This window comes from Lolium rigidum, chromosome 2 (assembly GCF_022539505.1).
Source record: "Lolium rigidum isolate FL_2022 chromosome 2, APGP_CSIRO_Lrig_0.1, whole genome shotgun sequence".
In the NCBI taxonomy this organism is placed as follows: Eukaryota; Viridiplantae; Streptophyta; class Magnoliopsida; order Poales; family Poaceae; genus Lolium; species Lolium rigidum.
Window position 1 is genome coordinate 75,127,561 of NC_061509.1, and position 16,544 is coordinate 75,144,104.

Sequence of the window (16,544 nt, forward strand, 5' to 3'; positions counted from 1 at the left end):
TTGCACCCTCAGTTTTTTTCCCAACGATCCATGATACATTCATATGTATCTGCTTCTACTTTCACTTGCCCCAAGAGAATGGAATGGAAGGGAAGCCATATCATCCTATGGTTTTGAGACCTACGTGTGGCCTTCCAACATCTATCAGCACCACTACTAGTAGTAGTACAGTACCATAAGAGAGAGAACATTTAGATACAAAGCAAAAGTAATTCCACTAATGTAAAGCCTCAAGGATGAGCACAAGTAAAGAGCAAGGGAAACTACACAAAAGGAGCAAAACACAACTTAAATAAAAGGAAGGCGAAAGGAATTATAAAGAAGGTGGTCAAGGCCACCCTTGAAGATTAGCAATCTGCTATTTTCCATTTATCTTTATTGAAATTCATGCACACTTACCAGTTATATAGCATCATCCCCGCTCCCTTTGCTTTCTGTCATGAATCATTTTTATAAGATGATGCCATCTTTATCTGTATCCGAAATACCCTCTCAATGTTTGCTCTTCTAACGAAAAAGATAAAGCCCAGTGTTCAGCACTTACAGCTCAGCAATCCATTTGTCTCTGTCCTGGTCTGACTGACACTTTTTCTTTCACTTATCTCCTATCACTTTCATGATTTTATCTAGCAGTGTAACTGCTGTCAATAAGCTTTGCATTTAGATTAGACAAAAGCGCACACTTCTGTTATGGACATGTCTAGAGGCTATACACATGAACAAGGGTGTGTTTCAAATTACGGTAGCCTCTTAAGTGACGAAACACGAGGGACTAAATAAAAATAATTCAGGTTACTGAGTTATATACTCTTATGTTATTTTGCTTGTTTAAACACATCAGCCTATTATTATATCACATAGAATCATATTGCATCTACAGTGAAAGGTCTTCTCACTGGAGAACAAGTGTCTTTCTCGAATATTCACTTGGCGATACTCCTACATAGTCACCACATTCATGTTTATTCTTTCTTATCCCAAGTTTAGTTGCTCCAGTTTTCTCCCATGGCAGCATAACAGGGGAAGTCGTCTGAAATCTAGTTTCCCCCATCTAGATTGTGTTACCTCTCTCTTACAAAATCTTACTAAAGAGATAGAAACATGGCAAAGAAAGTTAAATATGTTGAATGAATTAGATTGATTTTTGAATTGTGATAATTACTGGAGGAAAAACCTTTTATAGTAAAAATGGTTGAAAGAATGAGATGAAAAAATGTCTTGTCGGAGATTACCTGACAAAAATAGATATATCCACTCATTTTCAAGAGAAATGAAACAGATAGTCTCAAGTCGATGTGATGGTTTGGTTGGAATGGATGCCATGTTCTTTTCTCAATTATTGCTAGTGCAACACAGCAAAGTTAGTGTCGAATAAAAGGGATGGGAATTTCCTATTTTGGTGGCACGAATCAACAGTTATGTTGCAAAAAAATATAGCACATGTTCAGAATGATAGCCACCAATCCACAATTTGACACGTCATACACCTATTTTTCACACCCCACCAGGCTTATACTTGTTCTCTTTAGGATCAAATAACTGCTTATTTCAGGTTTCTTTTTTGCTGGTTTCGTTGTGTGCATGCAGTAATCGGTCACACATGTGTGGTGTGAACACCAGGAGTATCCATTCCACAGCTGCTCAACTAAGTGTGATCTTCTGAGTTAATTAGCAGTTACAATTTACATCCTTCACCATCTATATGATTTGCGATTTTGGAATCAGGCAGAGTAGAAGTCATCGGTCGTCCCTCGGAAATGTCAGGAAATCTGTCCAGCGTCATAAGTCGTTAGCCTACCCAAATCGTCTTATAATATGGGACAAGGGTAGTAAAATTTATCACTGTAACCAACCTCAACTCCATATGTAATCGAGCTGCATCTATTCTTGATGTGAAACTACTCATTCACTGCCAAAAACACTCCTGAAATGTCAACGTTAGCTATTTAGAACAGTTTAATTGTAAGGTGGTTCAGTCTAATTATCCTGGAAAAGTAAACAATTATCACGTGCAAATGGATTAATTCAGTTTCTGATTTAATGCCCTTTATAAGTTTTGTGAGCCGTCAATGGTTGAAATTCCAACGTTGGCTATTTAGAACATTGTTTAATTGTAAGGTGGTGTTCAGTCTAATTATCCTGGTAGAGTGGAATAATAATCGTGTACAAATGGATAAATAATGTTCTGATTGTGTTGCCCCCCTTTACAAGTTTTGTGAGCTGTCAATGTTTGAGCACTCTTGCCTGAAATGTTACAAAAGACATTTCTGATTTTTGACTTAAACTGTGCCCTGGAATTTGTGGAACACTTGTATTTATCCATTAGCATTTCTGTTTGAGTGCTATGCTGCTGCTGTCCTGAAACTCCATATTCCTCCACTCTAGTAGTTTTCATTATTCTGGATGCACTAAAGTTCAAAATGTTCTAACCTGTATTATCCAACAAAAACCAATGCACACTGCATGTTAAATTTCCTAAGCACAAGAATGCATACAAGTGCACCTTCCCTCCACCCTATGTCTCAAAAGATGTTGCCAAGGCAGGCACAGATGCAGGGTAAAGGAAGCATTCAAACTCCCCATAATTCTTTTGCCCTTTAATGGCTTTCTCTTCTTTTCTTTTCTTTAACTCCCCTCTTCTTTCTAGTTTTACGTGATTCCCTTGTTCTGCGCGGGCCAAAGTGCACCAAGAATCGAAGGCACAGAGATAGCTCACCCTTGGTTTCAGCATCCACTCCAAATGCCCTATAAATACCCCTGTACTTACGCACCTTGCTGCATCACCATTTCACTTCACAACACTTCTCAGTTTAGAGCTCATCAGCACAACGTCCAAGCTTCTTTTAGGTAACTCAGCTTTCTGCTAGTGTGGTACTGTCGTATTCATAAACATCTTGGTTGTTGGGTTCTGTTTATTCTCTGGATGAAAACTTGGTTTGAAGCAGTGTGTTTCTCTGTTCTTGCTCTTCAGTTTAATCGTATCACCTTGTGTCTGACTACATGTATCCGTTTGGCATTGGCAGGCAAGATGAACAGGAAGCCAGGAGACTGGGACTGCAGGGCATGCCAGCACCTCAACTTCAGCCGCCGGGACCTATGCCAGCGCTGCGGCGAGCCTCGTGGTGCCGCTGACCGTGGCAGCGTTGGTGGTGGGCTTGGTGGTGGTGCTCTTGGTGGTGACTACGCCAACTTCGGTGCCCGTGGCGGCGGAGGTTCCTCCTTTGGCGCTGGCTTCGGTGCTGGCTCTGATGTCCGCCCGGGCGACTGGTACTGCACCTGTGGCGCGCACAACTTCGCCAGCCGCTCTAGCTGCTTCAAGTGCACTGCCTTCAAGGAGGAAGCTGCCATCAACGGTGGCGCTGGTGGCTTTGATGGTGACATGTCACGCTCAAGGGGCTTTGGCTTTGGCGCCGGCGGCATGGGTGGTGGCATGGGTGGTGGCATGAGTGGTGGCATGGGTGGTGGCATGGGTGCCGGCGCTGCTGGTGGTCGTTCCAGCCGCCCTGGCTGGAAGTCTGGCGACTGGATTTGCACCAGGTATGTCTCGCTTAAACACTCCTGGTTTTTATTCATCTAGTTAGACTGAAATATTAGCACACGGAAATAATAGTTCTTTACTAATACTCTGTTTCTGGATAAACTGCACATGGTTTCGGTACTTTACACGATTTGTTTGTAGTTTGGCCTTGCGCATGCTAGTATTTGCTTTCCCTGCTGCCACTATATGCTTCCGGGCACCCGTGAGGAGAAGATACAAATGACTGAAGCAATAGACATGGACTTGTTATGCTGACTGTCTATTTGTCTGTCCATGCATGAGAAATTAAGTAGACTATATGTTCTATGTTTCCTTAGGTGGAGAAAGGATTGTCGTTATATTTGTAAGTAGTAATAACTCCATAAATAGAATTTTGTAAAATATGACTCTGCTAATCTCTATGCATCAGTGCAGCAGGCTAGCTTTTCCATGCATTTCCATGTCTGTGACAGTTCTGCTCCGTGCTAATGCCGATGTATGTCCTAACAGGTCTGGATGCAACGAGCACAACTTTGCCAGCAGGCTGGAGTGCTTCAGGTGCAACGGCCCGCGGGACTCCGGTAGCGCCACGCCATTCGAAAACTTCTTGTAAATTACCTCATCTCCCCTTGTCTCACCGTTTAGATGCAACGGTCTCCTAACTGTATGTATCATGTACTGTGGCATCTGCAGGCACTGAGGTGTAGGGAGCTGGCCCAAAGAGGGCGGCGAGCAGAAGCAGCAAGAAGGAGAGTGTCCGTTTCATGTAGTCCATCCACATAAGAAGACGAAGAAGAAAGTAGAATGATGCAAAAGAAATCCGCCTCGAGAGTGTTTTGTCTCTTCCCGTTTTAGATTTGGTTATCATTCCCATTTGGGACAGTCCGTCCGTATGATGATGACCTATGTCGTTTCCCGTTTTATTTCCGTTATTATTATTATGTTTGTCAGTTCGAGTTATGTAACCCAAACGCTTGCGTGAGAAGTATTATTAACTAGTACTGTTACTTATTAGTTTCCTGTTAAGTACTGTTATTTACGTCATATTTGATGTGAGTGTGACAAGTACAATGCATGCTTTTTCCCTCTGGAGTGACAAAGTTCTCGTTTAATTCACCTCGTAAGTGGATATTAGGGTGGATTTTGTTTTGGATCGAATTTGACCTCCTCAATACACCTTGAACCTGTTCAATCCCCATGAAACTGAACAAAGCCTGAACTTGCACAAGAAAACAATCAACCTTGAAATGAAAATTCTGGAACATATTACACCCAAATCAACCTGATAATATAAATGTAAGCAAGGCTTTGTTCTGATAAGTTGTACCGTAGACACTAGTATATCTCCGAAAAGTAGCAATGCGTGCAATTTACTTTTTGTTTTTTATTTTTACGAAACATGGTACATATGTTCACACGTAGGTATATTCACTCACCCCTATAAACGCGCGTGAGCATCTTCAATAAACTGAATCCAAGAAACTGAGCTGATCTGACGGATGAAAACGTCGTGGCGAACTTGAACCTGTCGCCGGCCACATCTCCTTAACCACAACACAAACTGGGCGTCAGCACGTGCAACACATTCCTCGCGGCGAAACGAAAGGCTGCAAAGCACGAGCTAAAGAGGCGTCGGATGGCCTTGTCGTCTTTACCGGGGCGACGCCGCGCGGCCAGGTGCCCAGGTGAGGGCATCTCCAACCGGGCGACCCATCCCGCGCCCGCGCGTTCGGATGGGTCGAAACGGACAAAACCGCGGCCCAGCGCGCGGACCCATCCCTAAAACGGATGGCCGCCGGGACGACCCAAACTCGGCCCAAATCTTGGACGAGTTTGCGTGGCCGCGGACGCGAAAGGCTGGTCGCTCGCGTCCTCCCTTGTCCGCCCTCGGCCCGCCTCGTCCGCCTCCCAAAACGAAAACACTCCACCGTACTCCCAAAACCTAGAGATGGCCGACGAAGCGACCGCCGCCGCCACCGCCCCCGACACCACCGCCACCATCGAAGAGGAGGCACCCGCGGCCGCTGCCGCTCCTGCCGTGGAGGCGGCTCCTGAACTGGCGGTGGCCGAGCTCCCCCCCGGGCCGCCGACGAAGAAGGCGAAGGCCGAGCTCACCCCGGAGCAGAGGAAGCTCGAGAGCAGGAAGAGGGGCGACCGGCGCAGGGCGCTGGACCAACGGAAGAGGGAAACCGCTGCCGAGCTGGGAGCGGCAGCGGGCGGCGGAGCAGCTTCTCCAACTCCGCACGGAGGCGAAGAGCAGCCTCCTTCAAGAGCAAGCAGGCCATGCTATTTTACGGCCACCCAGCCGCTCGGCCAGCACATGATCATCCCCGGCACCGGCGCGGCCTCGGTGGGGAGCTCGGCCTCCTCCGTGACCCGGCCCCTTCCTCCAAGGTCAACCGCCCCGCCGACGGCCCTATTTGGGCACGAAATGGGGGCGCATGGGCGGCAGGCGTACCAGTCACGGGATGGGTCACCGGAGGTGGGCGAGTCCATGACGGGGCCGTCACCTTCGTCCATTGACCTGAACCGTGCGCCGGCGAACTCCAAAGGCCCGAAGAACCTGGGAGCCGCTGCGACGTCCGGTGCACGCAACCTGTTCGACGATATGTCGGCCGCGCGCGCGCAGGCACCGTCCGCCGTGCAGGCCCCTCCGTCTTTCGCGCAGACAATGCCGACGACCCTTCCATATCCTTCGACACAGCAGGCTCCCCAGCCACCTCCCATTGACACACGAGAGGGCACAACCGCTCGTCCCGGCAGCATAAACATTGAGGAGGAGCCGTTGTTCGGTGAGGGCCTCACACAAGCCGCAGCTGCACAAGCTCGAGGTCGCCGGGTAAGCAAACGAACCGCCAACTACACGGAGAAGGAGGACAAGGTGCTCGTCGATGGATGGTTGACCATCGGGCAAGATGCGTTGACGGGTGCCGAGCGAAGGGGTCCGCATTCGGCGCCGGATCTATGAATACTTCCATGAACATCGCAAATATGGACAGGAGCCATTTGAGAGCGACCGCAGCGAAATATCGCTCCAAAAGAGGTGGGGAGCAATTCAAACGGAGTGCAACAAGTTCCAGCGGCGTATGAGCACGCGAGGCGGCTCCCCGTTAGTGGCATGGGTGTGAAGGACTTGGTATGATTCATAACCTCAACTTATTCATCCGATGTTTGCACATTTGTTTATCGTTGTTGTCTCGCTTTGCTCTAGGTGTGGCGAGCTTTGGAATTCTACAAAGCCAACAATGGAGAGAAGACCTTTGCCTTCCCTCATTGTTGGAAGGAACTCCACGGCACCCCCAAGTTCCAGGAGGGGTACGAGGGCTACATGGCGACCTTGATCGGCAACAATCCCGCCAAAGATGCCACGGTCATTGACCTTGATGGTGGGCAGCCTTGCGGCAGCTCCGCTTCTCGTGCAAGTCGTCCACGCGGCCACAAGTCAACCAAAGCCGACATGAAGCGTGATGCGTCGTCCATGCTATTGTATGGCACTTTGAAGGAGATGCATGCGGACAGAGAGGTGTCCACGGACAAGAGGGATGAGAGGAGGCGCCGGGAGAAAGAAGAGGACAGGAAGAAATTCTTTGATGTCCAGCAGAAGAAGCTTGAGATTGAAGAGGTCAAGGCGAAGACCAAAGCTAAAGAACTTGAGCTCAAAGAGAGAGAACTTGAGCTCATAGCAATGGCAAGGGCCAAAGAGGTGGAGCTGAAGGCGAAGGAAGTTGAGCTCAAACGCCAAGCCGAGGACAACCTCATCATGAACGCCGACTTGACCAACATGAGCGAGGCAAAGAGAGCTTGGTTCGAGAAGAGACGAAGGAGATCCTCGAGCGCCCAAATTGAGTTAGACAATCTCAATTGCAATTTTTATATTTTTCTCAAACTATGACACATTTTATTTGATTTATCATGGTACATTTGATAATATTGTATGGTATTTGATAATATTTTATGTTTCCTATATATTATTTTATGTTTACGAGATATTATTATATATCAAAGTGAATCTGTGGCCGAGGACCTATTTTCCAAAGAAATAGGCCAAATGGCCAAATGGCCAAATGGGTGGCCGCTGCGTTGGGCGCAGGACGCGACCCAAACGGACGCGCGGACGCGGGGCTCCGTCCGCGCGTCCGCTCGGGCACGCAAACGGCCCAAAACGGACGGCCCAGCGCGTCCGTTTGGGTCGCCCGGTTGGAGATGCCCTGAAGAGGTAACATGAGATGCTAGTCAAAAGCGCTGCTCGTCGAGGCTGTCCGGCCGCGCGCGGCGGGCGGCATCGGATTGGCTCCGGCGAGATTCCTTCTTCGATTATCTCGCCAGGCGTCGCCCCAGCTTTATTCATGGCCTGAGCCTCTCAGCTTTGTGCTCGCCGCTCTCTTTAAGCCAGCTGCTTTGGTTTCCTTGTCTCTTTTGCTTGGCATATGTCCGTCTTTTATCGTGGCCGGCCGGGAGCGGGAGGGTAGCTAAAGCCTCGCCGCTGCATGCCTTTGGAGGTGCTCTCGTCGCGCCTCTTTTGCGGGTGACCACCATTGCACGGATTTTCAAGATGATGGCCATACGGGACGACGGGAGGAAGAAAGAGCTTTTCCAAGGAGAGGGGTGGGGCAGACTGATGCCGCTGCCCTTGCCTCCGGAACTATATTCGAAATGCCAATTCAGGGACCTCCGGGCATCTCCAACGGCCACCCGTCTAACACGTACCGTATTTTGGTCCATCTAGGTACCGTATTTCGGTCCATCTAGGTCTGAATGCGGTGGCCCGCAGACACGAAATAGATCACGGTCCAGATGCGGATGGCAGCACCTCCAACGGCTGTCCCTAAATGTCCGCGGCCTATAGGTGAATGTTTTTTTAAATTTTACATTTAATATTACCGGCCATAAATATTGAGCAAATAATTCGCGAAAAATGATATAAAGTTGCAACATAAGAAGTTCAAATACAACAAGCCAACACACCAGAGTTTGGAATGGATGATACACAAATCACACATCTCGAGCTAAAGTAATCTTCTTTTTCTCAAGCCATGCTCGCTGAGTAGGGTCCATGTTGGTCAAGGGGGTCGCCATGATCTTGACCTCCTCGCCGAGTAGGGTGATCTCCAACTCATTTTGGTTGGTATCCACCTCCTTCACGTCCGCTCGAGCATTAATCTTTTCAATCTCGAGCTTCTTGGTTTGTATCTCGTAGTAGTTCTTGATGGCCTCTTCCTTTTCCGCCGCTTCCTCTCATCCATATTCTCGCTCGACACCTCCTTGCCGGCAAGGAGCGTCTTGATCATCTCCATGATTGCTTGTGAGGAGGCCTCTCGCTTGGCCTCCGCCTTAGAGTTGATCCGCCCCCTCAGCCTCTTCAGCGGTGCATTTGGAGCCTCGCCATCAACATCAATGACATTGGACACGCCAGACACATTGGCGCCATAGGATGCATATAGGCTGTTCCACTTGAGGAAATCCTTGAGCTCCATCCAGCAGTGGACCAAGTTGATGTTCATTTGCTTGTCGGCAATATTGAATTGGCCCAAAGATTGGGTCATCAAGTCGGCAACGCCAAGACCACTCACCTTACGCTTCTTCACCTTGTCGTATGCGGCATTGAATTTGGTGGTTTGCTCTTGGATCCACGTCCACCTTTTCGTGAGCGAGGCCTCGCTCCAGTCCCTCACAAAAGGAGTATCACCCAAATGCTTGTGCTCGTGGAAGTAGTTGTAGATCTTTTTTCCAAAATGTGGCGCCCTTTGTTGAGCACCACATATTGGATCTTGTCCAACTTCCATCCATGCCTCGCAAAGGCACACATCCTCAAGTTCGGTGAAGTTCCCGGTCCAACAGGACGCTCCCTTCACGACTTGAGGTTGGTCCTCCTCGAACAAGGGTGCCTTATTGATGGAGATAGGGATGACATGGGTGGCATCTTGTTGCGTCTAGGTGCCACCGTAGGTGGCATGATGTTTCCCTTCAGTGCCACCTTCTGTGTCGCCACCGACATTGATCATGTCGGTCATGGTGGCATCCATGATCACGTCCCCATCGAAGTAGGACTGCCACATGCAAGGGGTCGGATCAGGGTTGCTAAATCGATGAATGGAACAAATGAAGCAAAATTATAGCTTCATACCCGATGCAAGGGCGTATAGGGTCACACCGTAATTTCGTCGAGCGGGTTGAGGGGGATGGTAGGCCGTCCAGCGACAGCCACCTTGGGGGCTTTCTTATCCTGGTACAAGACGAGCCGCTCACCGGAACATTGAGGTCGATGCTCGGGAGCAGAGGGGCAGCCGGGGACGACTCACCGACCTTAGGGGACTTGTCCCTTGAAAACCGGGACACCGTCGGTCCCTTTACTACCGACGGCTTGGACACGGTCGAGCCACAACTAGTGGCGAGCGCGTTGGCCAGCACGTGGCCGTCCACCACAAGTGTCGCTTGCGCCGCCAGGGCCTCGGTGTTCGCGCTCATTTGGATGGTGGCACCAGGTACATGAAGACATGCCGAAGAAGAACTCTCCCATGATGGATTATGAGGGAGAAATCCGCAAGACTTCATCAATCAAGGGCAATCAAGAAAGGTATTTCATCTAGAAGCGGTCAAGATTGCCATTATTTAGTTCGAATGGAATGCGCAAGCATAATGATTGTTCTTGATAGGCGGGTCTATTTCTTACCGGTCTCTTGTTGTTGAGATATCGAGTGTGTAGGATAGTTGTCCGTACTATCAAGAGGGCTCTCGAATGAGTCACTTGGTCGTATCATTCGAAGAGAGCTCAAATCCTTGCATTCTTTGCATCTTATTTCTTGGTTATTCTTGGTTCTTATCCATATGATGTTTTAGAGCTTGGTTTCATTCTCAGGACAATCGCTAGTTCATTGAAAACGGATTTCGCACGTATCACTTGTTGCATTTTCTGAGTTCGACGCTTTTCTCCGTTTCTCGTATTGAGAGGATGCACCTCTAAAAATCATATAAAATCCCCCCCACTCATTTTTGGTTTTGGACCTTTTCTCGGTTTCTCTTTTCAAGTTTGTGGGGGGTAGCTCTTTTCGTCCTCTTTTCAACAAAATTGGTTTCAACTCATTTGAAGTTCCTAATCTCAAAATATTGCATTTCTCTTATTTGCTATCCGTGTAGCAGTTTTTGTTAGAATAAAAAAGGGGAGATCCGTTTTGGGCCAGGGGTACTACCGCCTGAGCTTCTGGCCCACTACCGGCTAGGGTTTTGCAAGCTTTGTCTCTACCGTAGTACCGGACCGGTACCCGGGCCGGTAGTACCGGACAACCCATCTTCTTCCCCCGGCAGCCCATCCCCCATCTCCACCGCACCAATACGCCCACCATCCCGATCGCTGGCCTGCACTCGGCTCGAGCGCCGCACCTCACTGACCGTTCCTCATCGCCCGTGTTGATCGCTTCGCTCGCCTGCTCGTGCGCTGTCCCGCTCGAGTGCTAGTGTTGTTGCCTCCCGCTCCCTGCTCGACACCACACGTCGCTCGCTTGCGCCACTGGTCGGCCCACGCGCCCAAGCCAAGCTCGACCAGATCCTTCCCAGGCCGCTCCTCTCTCCTGTTTTTTCTGTTTTTCTCAGCTTTGCATGCGAACGATACCCATTTTTTCCATGTTTTTGCTGTTTTTATACGAGAGGTAGTACCGGTTCAACAAGACATAGTACCGATTGGTCGCGAATCGGATCCTTTTTGGTCCCAACAGACATATTTTCTACCCCTTTTTTATACCCTTCTTCCCCCTCTTTTCCACACAACTCTTTCTTCCTCATTGTCTCTCCTCCATAGTGATTTGTCCAATATTTTTTGAATATTTTTGAGGGAAAATAGAGAGGAGATCTATATCTACTATTCCACCAATTAAATCTCTCTCTCTTTGTGAGAGGAACTCATTAGATCTAGATCTTGGAGAAATTTGGTCTTCCTCCTAATTTTTGTTCATCCTCTCTTATTCCCCCAATAGCTTTAGTAACTTTGTTGGAATTTAGGAGTGAAGGACTTGAGCATCTTAGTGGTATTCTTGCTATCGCATCAGGTGTATCAGTTTGAGTTATCTATGAAGATTCAGTCTCGTGAGAGTTCGTGAGTGTTTCCTCTTGGGTTCTTGAAACCCTGGACGGTGTTGTAGTCTTTGTGGCCTTGTAGCCTTTTGTGGCGTCTTGTAGCCTTAGTGGCCTTGTAGTATTTTGTGGCATGTTGCAGCCTTTTGTGACGTCTTGTAGTCTTTTGTGGTGTGTTGCAGCCTTTGTGTCCTTTGTAACCTTGTGTGGCCATGTAGCCTTTATGGCGGTGTAATTGAGAGCCTCCAATTGTTGTGAAGCTTTCCTCAAGCTTGTTACTTGGGAGATCACTCCAAGCTTGTATGGGTTCGGTGACCACCCTCAAGAGTTCCTTAGTGGATCGATGATTTCCCTTTTGGTGAGAAGTCTCGAGGAGAATATGGTGCACCATCATGGCATCTGGTAGTATTATTGGGGTTGATAGTACCTAGGGCAATCCCGCTAATGGTGTGTGGTAGTTGAGGAGATTCCTAGGGAGAGCCTAGCTCTTCAATCTCAGGTAAAAAGTGTTTTAGCCCTGGGGATAGACCCTGGTTTTATTTCTGCTAACAAAGTCATGGAAAAAGATGAGAATTATGAGGATATAGGTGAGAAGTGGATAGAGGTCATTAGGAAATCTCCGCGCAAGCACCCCAGGAAGAAGTTTCTATGTTAGTTCCTTTTTTTAATATTAGAGGGATAAATAGCTGCCCCTGGTAGGAAAAAATGTTTAGAGGACACTATAATTCCATTGAAAGTTGACTATATAGGTTCCCAGGAAACTAAGAAGGAGAATTTTACCAAGTCTTTCCTAAAAAACATTTTGGGGAATGGGAATTTTGAGTGGAATTTGGTTCCTGCTTGTGGTACTGTTGGTGGTATTTTAGTAGGGGTAAATAGTGATGTGTTTGAGGTCATCTCTTGGGAGATGAAGATTTTGTCTATTACAATAGTTAAGATAAAAATCTCTGGGGTAATGCTGGCAGTTGACGTGGGAGTTAGAAATCTTTGTGGAGTAACTTTTCTTCGTTCCCCGGCAACGGCGCCAGAAATTTGCTTGATGCGTGTAGTTGACACGTCCGTTGGGAACCCCAAGAGGAAGGTGTGATGCGCACAGCAGCAAGTTTCCTCGCAAGAAACCAAGGTTTAATCGAACCAGTAGGAGTCAAGAAGCACGTTGAAGGTTGATGGCGGAGGAGTGTAGTGCGGCGCAACACCGTGGATTCCAGCGCCAACGTGGAACCTGCACAACACAATCACGTAACTTTGCCCCAACGTAACAGAGTGAGGTTGTCAATCTCACCGGCTTGTTGTAAACAAAGGATTAGATGTATAGTGTGGATGATGATGATTGTTTGCGAAGAACAGTAAAGAACAATTGCAGTAGATTGTATTTCAGATGTAAAGAATAGGACCGGGGTCCACAGATCACTAGTGGTGTCTCTCCCATAAGATAGCAGATGTTGGGTGAACAAATTACAGTTGGGCAATTTACAAATAAAGAAGGCATAACAATGCACATAAATATATATCATGATGAGTACTATGAGATTTAATCAGGGCATTACGACAAAGTACATAGACCGCTATCCAGCATGCATCTATGCCTAAAAAGTCCACCTTCAGGTTATCATCCGAACCCCTTCCAGTATTAAGTTGTAAACAACGGACAATTGCATTAAGTATGGTGCGTAATGTAATCAACACAAATATCCTTAGACAAAGCATCGATCTTTTATCCCTAGTGGCAACAACACATCCACAACCTTAGAACTTTCTCACTCGTCCCGCATTTAATGGAGGCATGAACCCACTATCGAGCATAAATACTCCCTCTTGGAGTCACAAGTATCAACTTGGCCGTGAGCCTCTACTAGCAACGGAGAGCATGCAAGAACATAAATAACATATATGATAGATTGATAATAAACTTGACATAGTATTCAATATTCATCGGATCCCAACAAACACAACATGAAGGATTACAAATAGATGATTTTGATCATGATAGGCAGCTCACAAGATCTAACATGATAGCACAATGAGGAGAAGACAACCATCTAGCTACTGCTATGGACCCATAGTCCAGGGGTGGACTACTCACACATCGATCCGGAGGCGATCATGGCGATGAAGAGACCTCCGGGAGATGATTCCCCCTCTCGGCAGGGTGCCGGAGGCGATCTCCCGAATCCCCCGAGATGGGATTGGCGGCGGCGTCTCCGGGAAGGTTTTCCGTCTCGTGGCTCTCGCATCTGGGGTTTCGCGACAAAGGCTTTAAGTAGGCAGAAGGGCAGGTCAGGAGGCGTCACGAGGGGCCCACACAACAGGGCCGCGCGGCCAAGGGCCAGGCCGCGCCGCCCTGGCGTGTCGCCACCTCGTGGCCCCACTTCGTCTCTCCCTCGGACTTCTGGAAGCTTCGTGCAAAAATAGGACCCTGGGCGTTGATTTCGTCCAATTCCGAGAATATTTCCTTACTAGCAACTGGCTCTTCGGCATCTCGTCAATAGGTTAGTGCCGGAAAATGCATAAATATGACATATAATGTGTATAAAACATGTGAGTATCATCATAAAAGTAGCATGGAACATAAGAAATTATAGATACGTTTGAGACGTATCAAGCATCCCTAAGCTTAGTTCCTACTCGCCCTCGAGTAGGTAAACGATAACAAAGATAATTTCTGAAGTGACATGCTATCATAATCTTGATCATACTATTATAAAGCATATGATATGAATGCAGCGATTCGAAGCAATGATGAAGATAATGAGTAAACAAATGAATCATATATCAAAGACTTTTCATGAATAATACTTTCAAGACAAGCATCAATAAAACTTGCATAAGAGTTACTCATAAAGCAATAGATTCAAAGTAAAGGCATTGAAGCAACACAAAGGAAGATTAAGTTTCAGCGGTTGCTTTCAACTTCAACATGTATATCTCATGGATAATTGTCAACACAAAGTAATATAACAAGTGCAATAAGTAAACATGTAAGAATCAATGCACACAGTTGATACAAGTGTTTGCTTCTGAGATAGAAAGAATAGGCAAACTGACTCAACAATAAAGTAGAAGATAGACCCTTCGCAGAGGGAAGCATTGATTACTATATTTGTGCTAGAGCTTTTCATTTTGAAAACAAGAAACAATTTTGTCAACGGTAGTAATAAAGCATATGTGTTATGTATAAGATATCCTATAAGTTGCAAGCCTCATGCATAGTATACTAATAGTGCTCGCACCTTGTCCTAATTAGCTTGGATTAACACGGATTATCATTGCATAGCATATGTTTCAACCAAGTGTCACAAAGGGGTACCTCTATGCCGCTCGTACAAAGGTCTAAGGAGAAAGCTCGCATTGGATTTCTCGCTTTTGATTATTCTCAACTTAGGCATCCATACCGGGACAACATAGACAACAGATAATGGACTCCTCTTTAATGCATAAGCATTCAACAACAATTAAAATTCTCATAAGAGATTGAGGATTGATTGTCCAAACTGAAACTTCCACCATGAATCATGGCTTTAGTTAGCGGCCCAATGTTCTTCTCTAACAGTATGCATACTCAAACCATTTGACCATGAAAATCGCCCTTACTTCAGACAAAACGAACATGCATAGCAACTCACATGATATTCAATAAAGGTAAAAGTTGATGGAGTCCCCAGAAACATGGTTACCGCTCAACAAGCAACTTATTAAGAAATAAGACACATAAGTACATATTCTTCACCACAATAGTTTTTAAGCTATTTGTCCCATGAGCTATATATTGCAAAGACAAAGAATAGAATTTTAAAGGTAGCACTCAAGTAATTTACTTTGGAATGGCTGAGAAATACCATGTAGTAGGTAGGTATGGTGGACAAAAATGGCATGGTTATTGGCTCAAGGATTTGGATGCACGAGAAGAATTCCTCTTAATACAAGGCTAGGCTAGCAAGGTTGTTTGAAGCAAACTCAAGTATAAAGGTGCAGCAAAGCTCACATATGAACATATTGTAAGCATTATAAGACTTTATATTGTCTCCTTGTTGTTCAAACACCTTAACCGTAAAATATCTAGACTCTAGAGATCAATCATGCAAACCAAATTTTAACAAGCTCTATGTAGTTATTCATTAATGAGTACAGGGTACATGATGCAAGAGCTTAAACAAGATCTATATGAGCACAACAATTGCCAAGTATCACATTATTCAAGACATTAAACCATTTACCACATGCGGTATTTTCCGTTTCCAACCATATAACAATGAATGAAATAGTTTAGATTTCGCAATGAACATTAAAGATGAAGCTAAGAACATATGTGTTCATACGAAATAGCGGAGCGTGTCTCTCTCCCAAACAAAGAATGCTAGGATCCGATTTTATTCAAACGAAAACAAAAATAAAAACAAACAGACGCTCCAAGTAAAGCACATAAGATGTGACGGAATAAAAATATAGTTTCACTAGAGGAACCTGATAAGTTGTCGATGAAGAAGGGATGCCTTGGGCATCCCCAAGCTTAGACGCTTGAGTCTTCTTAAAATATGCAGGGATGAACCACGGGGAATCCCCAAGCTTTGACCTTTCACTCTTCTTGATCATATTGTATCATCCTCCTCTCTTGACCCTTGAAAACTTCCTCCACACCAAACTCGAAACAAACTCATTAGAGGGTCAATGCATAATTCATATATTAAGAGGTGACATAATCATTCTTAACACTTCTGGACATTGCACAAAGCTACTGAAAGTTAATGGAATAAAGAAATCCATCAAACATAGCAAAACGGTGCAATGCGAAATAAAATGCAGAATCTGTCAAAACAGAACAGTTCGTAAAGACGAATTTTAAAGTGGCACCAGACTTGCTCAGATGAAAATGCCCAAATTTAATGAAAGTTGCGTACATATCTGAGGATCACGCACGTAAATTGGCAGATTTTTTTGATTTTTCTGCAGAGACTACTGCTCAAAT

General features: G+C 46.2%; 2 protein-coding genes across 3 annotated transcripts in view; both read left to right on the top strand.

The window, feature by feature from the left end:
- Nucleotides 1–2,759: 2,759 nt before the first annotated feature.
- LOC124686733 (transcription initiation factor TFIID subunit 15-like) lies at nt 2,760–4,237 on the top strand. Of its 2 annotated transcripts, none has more exons than XM_047220634.1 (4): nt 2,760–2,847; nt 3,024–3,537; nt 4,028–4,126; nt 4,211–4,237. In XM_047220634.1, exons 2-4 carry the CDS (start codon nt 3,029–3,031, stop codon nt 4,215–4,217), a joined length of 615 nt encoding a protein of 204 aa, XP_047076590.1. In that variant the 5' UTR covers nt 2,760–2,847; nt 3,024–3,028; the 3' UTR covers nt 4,218–4,237. The 2 variants fall into 2 exon arrangements, with proteins under 2 accessions (XP_047076590.1, XP_047076591.1); XM_047220635.1 differs by having other exon boundaries at nt 4,028–4,098; nt 4,211–4,236.
- Nucleotides 4,238–12,137: 7,900 nt separating this feature from the next.
- Nucleotides 12,138–16,544, top strand: part of LOC124689890 (F-box/kelch-repeat protein At1g55270-like) — a 6,706-nt gene continuing 2,299 nt past the window's right edge. Inside the window, exons 1-2 of the mRNA XM_047223348.1 lie at nt 12,138–12,231; nt 12,331–12,452. Coding sequence (XP_047079304.1) covers nt 12,138–12,231; nt 12,331–12,452 — 216 coding nt within the window. The remainder of the gene's footprint in view (nt 12,232–12,330; nt 12,453–16,544) is intronic.